The sequence below is a fragment of the Podarcis pityusensis genome, assembly GCF_964106645.2.
Source record: "Podarcis pityusensis genome assembly, chromosome: 15".
NCBI lineage: Eukaryota > Metazoa > Chordata > Lepidosauria > Squamata > Lacertidae > Podarcis > Podarcis pityusensis.
In genome coordinates, this window is record NC_138040.1 from 44,991,039 (window position 1) to 45,004,027 (window position 12,989).

General features: G+C 46.8%; 2 protein-coding genes across 3 annotated transcripts in view; one reads left to right on the plus strand and one right to left on the minus strand.

Annotated features, from left to right (window-relative positions):
* LOC308464206 (craniofacial development protein 2-like) overlaps positions 1 to 12,989 on the minus strand; it is a gene marked incomplete at its 3' end in the record, with an annotated part of 461,435 nt that overhangs the window by 385,328 nt on the left and 63,118 nt on the right. The window lies entirely within an intron of this gene.
* The window catches only part of ADAM9 (ADAM metallopeptidase domain 9), a 96,502-nt gene continuing 89,438 nt past the window's right edge, over positions 5,926 to 12,989 (plus strand). Inside the window, exon 1 of one of the 2 annotated variants that reach the window (XM_080982369.1) lies at positions 5,926 to 6,074. In XM_080982369.1, coding sequence (XP_080838495.1) covers positions 5,993 to 6,074 — 82 coding nt within the window. In that variant the 5' untranslated portion in view covers positions 5,926 to 5,992. The remainder of the gene's footprint in view (positions 6,075 to 12,989) is intronic. The other variant, XM_080982368.1, reaches the window with a different exon arrangement.

A 12,989-nucleotide genomic window follows, 5' to 3' on the forward strand; every position in this document is an offset into this window, starting at 1 on the left:
CAGTTTCTTAGCTATCTAAACATGTCCATGGAAGCAAAAAGGTCAGGGACTTCTGTAGTAATGCATTGGTGGCCAACTAATCCTTGGATCACCAGTTCTAATAACTAGCTTTCTAAAACTTGCTTTAGAGCTCAAAGCAGAACCATCTACTTTCCCTACCAGATAAGGCCCCAGGGTGAGTAGCATGTGGTTTTAGAGGCATTCATGAAGTAAACCTACAGATGAAGTTGTGGCTGCAGAGATGGAAACCCTGTTCAGGTATTCACCCTCATACAATTGGGTGACAGGGACAGCGAGGCATGTGCAGTGCGCAACACCTCTGCTGCATCCCTGCTGCCTGGTCTGCTGCCTTCCACATGTGTGTAGGGTGTAAGTGTCCTACTTTGCAGAGGAGAATTCTCTATTTGAAGCAGGGGGGCAGCTTGAATAAAATATATGGGGGGCAGGTAAGCCCCTCTTTGCATAATTGATCACAAGACGCAGCACATGTTCCATTTGAATGGCAAATGGGGGGCGGTGAAGGGACCTCAACCTCTAGGAGTTGGTGCCTATGATTTGAAGGGATTACACATGTCTGCTTACACATGACATTTTATTCTAGAATCAATGTAGACTGGGTACTTGTTCTTTTCTTCATAGTCCACACATATTCTGAAAATACAAAATCATACCAGGTTGGTCCTGAATTATCCTGCAGGGTGTCCATTTGAAAACAGATGCTAGCAGTACAGAAATGGGTGGGTGTATCCATGCCTGCCAAATGAAGTTGCGGGTGGTGAGTGTATACCAAGATCCCAATCACTACTTCCTTCTTCACCTGGGACATTTGCAAGGAGGAAAAGATGTGGTTCACCTAATCAAGGGGAGGATTTTCCAAATGCATATTGAGTAGCCACACCCACCCTTGTGGATGGCAGGATGCAGAATCAACCTAGACTGAATAAAACTTATTAAGAAGGAGCATGAATGATTCTGGAGAGAGAAAAATTACATTTGGGTGCTACAGATGGATTAGTGTGTATGCACCCGGTCTGGTTTAAGAATTAAAGACTAAGGAAGAGGAGCAGGGACTTTGAAGTTCAGATTGTGTATGTTCACAATCTGTGCCAGTTGTGTTGGTTGCCAATTTCTTTCTGCACTCAAAGTGCTTTTTTTGACCTTTAAAGCCACAAGCAGTTTGGGAGCAGATTATAAGAAGGACTGCCTGCTCCCATGTGAGCCCATAGTTTTATGCTGGCACTCATCTTTTAATTGCAGCTATATTGTGGAAGTGATGATACTCCAGCTGAACTATTTAAAATTTTAAAAGATGATGATGTTAAGGTGCTACACTCAATATGCCAGCAAGTTTGGAAAACTCAGCAGTGGCCAGAGGATTGGAGAAGATCAGTCTACATCCCAATCCCAAAGAAGGGCAGTGCCAAAGAATGTTCCAACTACCGCACAATTGCACTCATTTCACACGCTAGCAAGGTTATGGGTTATGCTTAAAATTCTACAAGGCAGGCTTAAGCAGTATGTGGACCAAGAACTCCCAGAAGTGCAAGCTGGATTTCGAAGGGGCAGAAGAACCAGAGACCAAATTGCAAACATGCACTGGATTATGGAGAAAGCTAGAGAGTTCCAGAAAGACATCTACTTCTGCTTCATTGACTATGCAAAAGCCTTTGACTGTGTCGACCACAGCAAACTATGGCAAGTTCTTAAAGAAATGGGAGTGCCTGATCACCTCATCTGTCTCCTGAGAAATCTCTATGTGGGACAAGAAGCTACAGTTAGAACTGGATATGGAACAACTGATTGGTTCAAAATTGGGAAAGGAGTACGACAAGGCTCCCTGCTTATTTAACTTATATGCAGAATTCATCATGCGAAAGGCTGAGCTGAATTAAGATTGCCAGAAGAAATATCAACAACCTCAGTTATGCAGATGATACAACCTTGATGGCAGAAAGTGAGGAGGAATTAAAGAACCTTTTAATGAGGGTGAAAAGAGGAGAGCGCAAAATATGGTCTGAAGCTCAACATCAAAAAAACGAAGATCATGGCCACTGGTCCCATCACCTCCTGGCAAATAGAAGGGGAAGAAATGGAGGTAGTGAGAGATTTTACTTTCTTGGGCTCCATGATCACTGCAGATGGTGACAGCAGCCACGAAATTAAAAGACGCCTGCTTCTTGGGAGAAAAGCAATGACAAACCTAGATAGCATCTTAAAAAGCAGAGACATCACCTTGCCGACAAAGGTCCGTATAGTTAGAGCCATGGTTTTCCCAGTGGTGATGTATGGAAGTGAGAGCTGGACCATAAAGAAGGCTGATCGCTGAAGAATTGATGCTTTTGAATTATGGTGCTGCAAGAATTATGGACTGCAAGAAGATCAAACCTATCCATTCTTAAGGAGATCAGCCCTGAGTGCTCACTGGAAGGACAGATCTTGAAGCTGAGGCTCCAATACTTTGGCCACCTCATGAAAAGAGAAGACTCCCTGGAAAAGACCCTGATGTTGGGAAAGATGGAGGGCACAAGGAGAAGGGGACGAGATGGTTGGACAGTGTTCTCAAAGCTACCAGCACGAGTTTGACCAAACTGCGGGAGGCAGTGGAAGACAGAAGTACCTGGCATGTGCTGGTCCATGGGGTTACAAAGAGTCAGACACAACTAAACGACTAAACAACAAATATTTCTTATTAGTTTACTTGTTTTGCTTTTAATGGCTTCCTGTTAACAGATACTTAAACACTCAGTCTGTAAGCACTGGAAAAGGATGCTGTGATTAGAAAAACCCAGCAAAGGTTTCTCAAAAACAAATCATACCAGATGAATCTCATTATTTTTTTATAAGAGTTACAAGTTTAGTGGATCAGGGGAAAGCTGTGGATGTAGTATATTGTGATTTCACCAACGCTTTTGACAAAGTCCATTATATTATTGCAGAGAAGCTGGTAGAATGTGGGCTGGATAATGTAACTATTAGAAGAAGGAGAAGAGTTTGGACTTGATATCCCGCCTTTCACTAACCTTTAAGGAGTCTCAAAGCGGCTAACAATCTCCTTTTCCCGTCCTCCCCCACAACAAATACTATGTGAGGTGAGTGGGGCTGAGAGACTTCAGAGAAGTGTGACTAGCCCAAGGTCACCCAGCAGCTGCATGTGGAGGAGCGGGGAATCGAACCCGGTTCACCAGATTACAAGTCCACCACTCTTAACCACTACACCACACTGGCTCTCAATCCATATTAGGTGGATTTGTATCTGGTTTACTGACCAAATCCAAAGAATTCTCCTTAATGGTTCCTCGTCTTCTTGGGGGTGGAAATGACAAGTTGGGTGCTGCAGGGTTCTGCATATTCCCATTGTTGTTCAACATCTTTATAAATGATTTGGATGAAGGAATTGAAGGAATACTCATCAAATTTGCAGATGACACCAAATTAGGAAGGGTTGTTGTTGTTGTTTAGTCGTGTCCGACTCTTCGTGACCCCATGGACTAGAGCACGCCAGGTACTTCTGTCTTCCACTGCCTCCCGCAGTTTGGTCAGACTCATGTTTGTGGCTTCGAAAACACTGTCCAACCATCTCGTCCTCTGTCGTCCCCTTCTCCTTGTGCCCTCCATCTTTCCCAACATCAGGGTCTTTTCCAGGGAGTCTGCTCTTCTCATGAGGTGGCCAAAGTATTGGAGCCTCAGCTTCAGGATCTGTTAGGAAGGGTAGCTAATGCAGAATACAGAATCAGGATTGAAAATGCTCTTAACAGATTGGAGACCTAGCCCCAATGTAAGAAAATGAAATTCAACAGGTTCTACACTTACAAATATAAGATGGGTGACATCTGGCTTGCCAGTAGTACCATAAAAAGGATCTAGGGGTCTTGGCAGACAAGCTTAACATGAATCAACAGTGTGATGCAGCAGCAAATGCTATTCTAGGCTGCAGCATGAATAAAAGTATAGTGTCCAGATCAGCAGAAGTAATCTTCCTGCTCTATTCTCTGCACAGTGCACATTATACAGTGGTGCCTCGCAAAATGAAATTAATCCATTCCACGAGTCTCTTCGTCTTGCGGTTTTTTCGTCTTGCGAAGCACGGCTATTAGCGGCTTAGCGGCTATTAACGGCTTAGCGGCTATTAACGGCTTAGCAGCTTAAAGAAAAAGGAAACAAACTCGCAAGACGTTTCGTCTTGCGAAGCAAGCCCATAGGGAAATTCGTCTTGCGGAACGACTCAAAAAACGCAAAACCCTTTCGTCTAGCGAGTTTTTCGTCTTGCGAGGCATTCGTCTTGCGGGGCACCACTGTATTGTGATGCTGCCTCTTGCTTGCCTGGACAGAGGATAAGCAGAGGTGTGTGCATTGAACCATCTTGCTTTTGTGTGACTGCAACTCGCTGTAGAAAGGTCACATTCTTTGCTCTGCTTACTTTTTTCACTCTGGTTGCCCACCACTGGAATAAGGACCCAAGAATGCTGTCTGGAAGGGAATGAGGCCCTTGTTTTGACTTGTGAGGGAGGGGTGGTTCTGTACATTTGAATGATGAAAGCCCAAACAGCTCCAGATGTTGTTTCTTTAAAGTTAAATTTAGAACTTCAGAAGTGTGCTGCTGTTGCATCAGACCAAAGGACCATCCTGTCTCAGCAGCACCCAACCATATGCCACTTAGACAAATAAGACAAACACAGAAAATGTCTGTACACAAAGGAAGATCCAGTTTTTAGCTGGTGGCAGGAAGTGCAAGGCTGGGCAGGAGATAAGCTGTTTGTTTGTTGTTGTGTGTCTCCAGATAGCCACACCATAGGGAAGCAAGAGGCATTTCATTGTCATCTTTGCTATCAGACAGAAGATGCGATTAAAAAGGGTACCTCCTCAAGGGCGTTCTTAGCTTCATAGCTAAATTGCCAAATGCCTAATGTTCCACAGTGAGTAGTCAACTGACAGTATTAGGTCAGTGAACTCCTTGTTCCTCTCTTTGTGGGCCACCAGTTTGAGAAGTACTGAATGAAAGGCTGCTCTTCCCCCAACACCTTAATGCCCACACAGGAACCTAAATTCTCCCTCTTTCATACTAGGGATGGCTGGATCTCTCAAGTTTAGTTTCCTTCAGTTCTTTCCAGTTTAGTTCACCATATTTTTGAATTGTTTGCCATAAAATTCAACAGCATTTTTGTAAGCATTTCATCTAATAAGACACATTTTTGCAAACAGTTCCCCCTCTTATAAATGCATTTTTGTTTCAGGTTTTCAATCCCTGATCTAACCCAAGGCTTCTTGTGTTCTTAAACGAGCTGAGTAGAAACACGGTACAGTGGTACCTCGGGTTAAGTACTTAATTCGTTCTGGAGGTCCGTTCTTAACCTGAAACTGTTCTTAACCTGAAGCACCACTTTAGCTAATGGGGCCTCCTGCTGCTGCTGTGCGACCCCCGTGCGATTTCTGTTCTCATTCTGAAGCAAAGTTCTTAACCCCAGGTACTATTTCTGGGTTAGCGGAGTCTGTAACCCGAAGCGCCTGTAACCTGAGGTACCACTGTACTATGGTCTTTCAATCGTTAATATTTCAGATCAGTAAATGCCTACCAAGCCTTGGCTAATTTGCCTTCAGTTATATATGTATTTCCTTTTTTAAAAAGACTTTTTTTTTTTAATCTGGGGCTCCAGGAATATTCCAACCCTCCAAGCAGAACAGAACAGCCAAGCGAACGGAGGCGGCGGCGGCTCGAGGGCGCATTCCAAGGGGACGCGCGTTTGGCGGGGCTCCGCGGGTCCATGTCGGGAGAGTCCTCTCGTCGGCGGCTGCGCTGCTCCGCCGGCCCGCCGGCCGGACCTCTTGGGCCGCTGGCCCTCCCGCTCTTCCCCGCTTCGTCGTCCTGCCCTCGGGCGGGCGGGCGGGCGGGGAGGAGCCGGCTCCTCCCCGGGGGTGGTCCCGGGACTGGGAGGCCGCGCCGCGCACGCTCCAGAAGCGGAGGGCCGCTGCTCGGAGCCCCGATCCGGGCGCGGGGATGGGGATGGTGCGGGCCGCGCGGAGCTGCTGGCTGCTGCTGCTGCTCTTCGGGGCGCTGCCTGCGCAGGCCGACCGGCCAGGTGAGTCCGGAGGGGGCGGGCGGGGACCCCCTTTCCTTCCCCTCCTTCCGAGCGTCTCAGCTCTCCTTTGGCCGGCGACCTCCCCGCTCCTCGGCGCGCGCCAGCCGGGGATCTCCGAGGAGCGAGAGCCAAGCCTCCCCCTCCCCCTCCCCGCGGATCCCCTGGACAGAAGCGCCACCCTCTTCTCCCTCTTCCGCTCGGGAACCTTGGCAAGGAAGCCGGGATGCCTCACCCGCGTCCGCCTGTGGAGGGGACTCCACACTCTGGAGATCCTGCGGACACGCGCGCTTTGCACTCTAAGCGGATTCTCCGCCGCTTAAGCAAGCCTTGGTCGGAGCAGCGCCTGGGGAACTTCTGTATAAGAGAGCAGGGAAATGTTTGGTCAATTCTTGCGGGCAGGCAAAAGCTCTTTCTTTCTTTTAAGAATCCCTTCCAAGAAGGCATTCCGAAGCCATTTACAATCTAATAAGTCATATATGAAACCGTTGCACAACTGAAAACAGTTAAAACAATTCAATATATAAAAACCAATATAAATATACAAAATTTAAAATAATATTGGGAGCATGCTCATCAAATTTGCAGATGACACCAAACTGGGAGGGGTAGCTAATGCTGCAAAAGACAGAATCAGAATTCAAAATGACCTTAACAGATTGGAGAACTGGGCCCAAGCTAATGGAAATAATTTCAATAGGGACAAATGTCAGGTTCTGCACTTAGGTGGGGAGAATCAAATACACAAATATAAGATGGGGGACACCTGGCTTACTAACAGTACATGTGAAAAGGATCTAGGGGTCTTGGTGGACCACAAGCTGAACATGAGTCCACAGATGCAGCAGCAAAAAAAGCTAATTCTATTCTAGGCTGCATCAACAGAAGTCTAGTATCCAGATCAAGGGAAGTCATATTACCACTTGGTCAAAACACACATGGAATACTGTGTCCAGTTCTGGGCACCACAATTTAAGAAGGATGTTGACAAGCTGGAAGGTGTGCAGAGCAGGACGAACAATATGATCCAGGGTTTGGAAACCAAGCCTTGTGAGGAACAGTTGAAGGAGCTGGAAATGTTTAGTATGGAAAAGAGATTGAGAGGAGATAGGATAGCATGGAGGATTAAGTAAGCTTGTTTTCTCCTGTTCCAGAGCTAGGACCTGAACCAATGGCTTCAAGTTACAAGAAAGGAGATTCCAACTAAGCATTTGAAAAAAACTTTCTGACCATTAGAGTGGTTTGACAGTGGGACAGTCTCCCTCGGGGCGTGCAGTGAATTTTTTTGTAGGGGAACAGGGCCAGAGATGCCAGCTTGTGAGGGCAATGGGGTTGGGGTGCCGTCGTGACATTGTGATGTCTCATGTGAGCATTGTGCCTCCTTCCTTAAGCCGAGCAAAAGCTTCCCAGGCTTTGGGAAGGAGGTACCAGAGATTAATACTTTAATACTCTAATTTACTGGAAACATGTTGGGGACCAATGTAGTCCCCCTAGTCACTGCTTGGTAGGTTGTGGACTCTCCTTCATAGAATCATAGAATCATAGAGTTGGAAGAGACCACAAGGGCCATCGAGTCCAACCCCCTGCCAAGCAGGAAACACCATCAGAGCACTCCTGACATATGGTTGTCAAGCCTCTGCTTAAAGACCTCCAAAGAAGGAGACTCCACCACACTCCTTGGCAGCAAATTCCACTGTCAAACAGCTCTTACTGTCAGGAAGTTCTTCCTAATGTTTAGGTGGAATCTTCTTTCTTGTAGTTTGGATCCATTGCTCCGTGTCCGCTTCTCTGGAGCAGCAGAAAACAACCTTTCTCCCTCCTCTATGTGACATCCTTTTATATATTTGAACATGGCTGTCATATCACCCCTTAACCTCCTCTTCTCCAGGCTAAACATGCCCAGCTCCCTTCACTGGAGGCTTTTAAGCAGAGGTTGGTTAAAAAATCTAGCTGAGCTTCCTGCATTGCAGGAGGTTGTACTGGATGACCCTGAGATTCCTTCCAACTCTACATTTCTATGATTCTATAGTATTAAAAATCAGGAACACCTTACAGGAGGTGTTTGTCTGATGTGCAGTGCAAGGGAGTTCCAAGGAAGTGGACCAGTTCTAGCATCCTCCAGAAGGAATCTTTGGATGGGCTTCACAGGATGCTCTTGCAGTGGCTGGTCAGGGAGGTCGGGGTTGGACGTATTTCCCCCCAGTATCTTGGTTCAAAGTTGTATAGGTAAAGGTAAAGGGACCCCATCGTGGGGATTCGAACCTTCTGATCAGCAAGTCCTAGCCTCTGTGGTTTAACCCACAGTGATATACCAAAAAAGGTGTTCCTAAGCCCTGGTGGATCAGACCAAAGGGCCACCAAGTTCAGCACCCTATTTTCCAGAGTGGCCTGTCAGATGATTAGAGAAGTCCAGGAGCTCAGCTTGAATGCAGCCTTCCTCTTTGCTGTTATTCCGCAGCAATTGGTTCCCATAGGGAAGCTGCTGTTTCCGACTGGGGCTTATCCTCTTGACAGTGCCCTTGTTCCTTCTGTGCAGTTGCCTGGGGCTGCTTCCTGGGGGGCTCAAGCTGCTTGGAAGCTCTGCTGTTCAGATCACATTGAAATGTATGGAAGGCATGCCGGTGCAGGGTAGAGTGTCCCTCCTGTATAGCATTTATTCAATAGAGTGTTAGGGCATATGAGAACTCAGTACTTGTTTTTATTTTATTTTTGCCCTTAACTTGCTTTTAACTCTTTATGATATTATTATTTGGTTTTATGTTTTTATATTGTTGTAACCTGCTGTGATATATCTTTATGATACAGCAGTATATAACTATTTTTTTCTATCAATCAATAAAATAAACATGATAACAACCTGTGAAATGCTACATAGTTTGTGAGAGGGAGGGGATTGAGAGAGAGACCTGCCTATATAGTTGTTCATGGCAGAAGTGAGTTTTGATCTGGGGACTTCTAGTTTACAGCTCATTTCCTTGGTCACCATGGTCACCATTTTTTAATTATTTGCTGGTCATTTGACATGCCAGGGCCATAGCTCAGGGACAGAGCATCTGCTTTGCATGCAGAAGGTTCCGTCTTCAATGGCATCTCCTGGTGGGGATGCCTGAAATCCTGGTCAGTGTGGACCAACAGTCTTACTTGGTATAAGGCAGCTTCCTGTGTTCCTGTGATGGGATAATGGCAGTTTGATTCTTCCACCACCTTCTTCCACCCCCCACCCCCCAACTACAAAGCACAGGCTTTAAAATGGCATAGATTACAGTTAAGCTCTGTCACTTTACTAACACTTTAAAGGTTTCCTTCCTTCCCTCCTTCTTTCATATCCCACATTTCTTCCACCATGAAACACCATGTTCTTCATGTGGTTCCCAGGGGATCTCCCATCCAGGCCCTTTAACCTGGAACCTCTTTATCTATTTTATTTATAAATACATTTTTATGCTACTTTGCTGGCCTAGCAAGAACTCCCAAAGCAATTTACATAAAATAACAAATCTTTAAATTCAGTGCTGAATGTAGCCCCCTCCCCATTTTGGCAGGGATAGGCAAGGATCGGCTGACAAATGGTAGCAAATTTTTAAGGTGCCAAATGCAGGCTCTGATCCCAGAGGAAAAAACGTTAATGTTTGATGTCAGATATGAAGCAGGTGGGCAGGGCTGGGGAAGAACCATCTTGTGGCCAACATTAGGATCCCTGCTGGGTCTAACTGAGGTTCCTCACCCTTGTTTGAGGTGCTGTTTTCATGATTATAATATCGGAGGGAGGCCCACCCTATGGATCTGTTTGTATAGGTAGGGTGCATTTTGGAATTTGAAGCTCCTGAACATAAGAAGAGTCCTGCTGGATCAGGCCCATGGGTTATCTAGTCCAGCTTCCTGTTCTCACAGTGGCCAACCAGATGTCTCTGATGGGAGCAGGACCTGAGCGCAAGTGCCGCCCTCTGCCCACCTGCGGCTCCCAGCAACTGGCATTGAGAAGGATGCTGCCTCTGACTGCGGAGAAGAAGAAGAAGAGGAGTTTGGATTTGATATCCTACTTTATCACTACCCGAAGGAGTCTCAAAGCGGCTAACATTCTCCTTTCCCTTCCTCCCCCACAAGAAACACTCTGTGAGGTGAGTGGGGCTGAGAGACTTCAGAGAAGTGTGACTGGCCCAAGGTCACCCAGCAGCTGCATGTGGAGGAGCGGGGAAGCAAACCCAGTTCCCCAGATTACAAATCTACCGCTCTGAATCACTACACCCCATGGATCCATAAACTTGTCTAATACTCTTTTAAAGCCACCAAAATTGGTGGCCACCATTGCCTCTTGTGAGAGCAAGTCCCATAGTTTAACCATGAGCTGTGTGAAGAAGGGCTGCCTTTTGTCTGTCCTGAAAGTTCAGTTCTCCATATTTCAACACCATTTTGTGATTTGCTTATTTTTTAAAACTCATAAAAATTCACCAACATTTTACTCTGAATTTCTCTTAATAGAGACCTTTTTATATGCAATTCTGCTTAACACACACTTTTTTGAAAAGCAGTTTTCTCTAATATAATGTATTTTTCATGTTATTTTAATGAATATATGCATTTTTATGCACACCTACCCTAAAATATGTATTTTTGTATGTATTCTTTTGGTTCCAAAATTTGGAGAAGTGCAGCTTTTAGAGGATAGCTGTGTTTCAGTTTGTGCATTATTCTGGAAAGTCCGAGTTAGGTAGGTTTGCCTTTAAATGTAAACTAAATTGATTGCCCCCATTCCTATTCATAGTATAGAACCGGAAGTAGGAAAAGCTCTCATGCCAGCATCTCCTAAATAGACTGGTAATTGCTTAGATGTTTGGACAAATTAAGGACAGAGGAAGTACACATCAAAAACAAAGAGGATGCCTAAAACCAAAACAGATTCAATTAATCTGTTTAGTGAGTTCAGACTTCTTAGATGGGTTTCCTGATCATAGAGTGTGCAGTAAGAGCCCTTTTGAGATGATCAGTCTATAACAGGGGTCCTCAAACTACAGTCCGCAGACCACATCTGGCCCACCAGGGTCCTGAACCCGCCCGCCCAGGCAGAGCCAGCGCTGCCGCCTTATTCCCGATGGAAGGAGGCGCAGGATCACCGCTGCCCCATTTCTCCATTACAAGCTCTGAAACGTGCTTGAAACCAGGGTAACCTCTGAGGGCCTTGCTCATGAACAAACGAGGCGGCCGTTGATCTGATCCGGCTGTGTCGCAGCGCCCCTACCTTGGCAGCCGCCTCTGCCACTTGCGGGTCTCCTCGGAGGAGGAGGCGCCATGCTGAAAGCCCCACAGAGCAGTGTCTGGTGCTGGCCACCATTGCTCCCCAGCAATTGTTTTGTGGAGTGGGGCGGGTGCTGCTTCTCTTCCTTCTGTTCCGGGCCCCAATCCTCACAGGGGTTCAACCTGGCGGCGGCAGCAACATATTTTATTATTATTTTCCAGAACATTTTCTTTTCCTAGCTCTGTTGAGTCGAGTTCTTTTGCGCCATCTCCCCTTCGGCTGCTTTCGTTTTTCCAGGTTGGGAGTGTTTGGGGAAAGCGAGAGCAGGGGATCCCAGGTGACCGGGGTGGGGGTCAGCTTTCTTCTTTCCCCCTCGAGCTTTAACTCTCCCCCTCTCCCCTTCAGCCTGCGATCCCCCTCGCTCTCGGCAATGCTTCCAAGGCCCCTCCCACACTTCCTCTGGGGGAAACTCGGCTCCTTTTCCTGTACTTATGTCTCCAGTGGTGAGCGGGGAGTCCCTGGCTGGATCTCTCTCCCCTTGGAGCCAGTCAGGGCAGGGCTGCCATTTCCCCCACCCCCTTTTCCCGTGCCTTTTCTTCCTGAGGTAGCAGCGATAGCAGCAGCAGCCCTCCAGCCTGCCTCCCTCCCTCCCTCCCTCCGCTGGCTTGTTCCGTGGGAAGGAAGGAGAAAAGGGTGAGCCCGGCCCACCCTCCTTCTCGCTTCCCTTTCTTTGGGAATTGGGAAATAGGAGGAGAGAACAGATCGTGCATGTCCCCACTTTGAGTGCTCCAGGTGAAGTGAGCTTTGGCTGGATCCAGCTGCCGCACTCTCCAGATGTCCTCAGCCTCCTACCCTTTTGCCCTAAGCAAGTTTCCAACCATCGTTCCACCTAGCTCAGTATTGCCTACACTGACTTGCAGCAGTTTCAGATAGGGATCTTTTTGTGCACTGCAAATAAAATATGTGCAGTGTGCATAGGAATTTGTTAAAAAAAAATTCAAACTATAGCCGGCCCCCAACAGTGTCTGAGGGACAGTGAACTGGCCCCCTGTTTAAAAAGTTTGAGGACCCCTGGTCTATAAGGACGGGGGGCGTCTATGATATATTTATGGAGGAATAATAAGAGAATGTAATTTACAATTATCCAAAGAGCAGCTTGACCTGCACAACATATTTTACTACCTAAGGGAAGGACCCCGCTTCCGCCTACAGAGGCAATTGAATTTTGCTGTTGCTTTTTGACTCTCTTTTTGAATCTCTCTGCCTTTTAAACCTCTGCCTTTCTTCTCTGATTCAGTTGCTGAGGAAGCCTGGCATTTTTGCTAGGGAACCCCTGGAAACCGCAGAAGGTTTTGTAAGGTGTTGTAGGGTACAAACTCTGTTCATGTGTGGCAGCCGTTGGGCCTTCTCTAGTCATCATTGGCTGGGAGGATAAGCTTGTCCATCGTGGGTGACCTTCTCATTGACAGAGCCTCAATCCTAGAACCCTGTCTCCCTCTCGAGACGGAGCAAAGGCCAAAGTTATTAAAGTCAAGGCAGGAACTATTTTGTTAAGAGCAGCACCTTTTCTGTCCCCACCACCCGTAGGCCGGTATCAATCCTGCACTTTGGCATAAGCCTTCCCAGGCCCTGCTTCCCTCTTCGATAACGTCTCTTTACCTCAGGGGGTGTCCAGATAGTTCTGA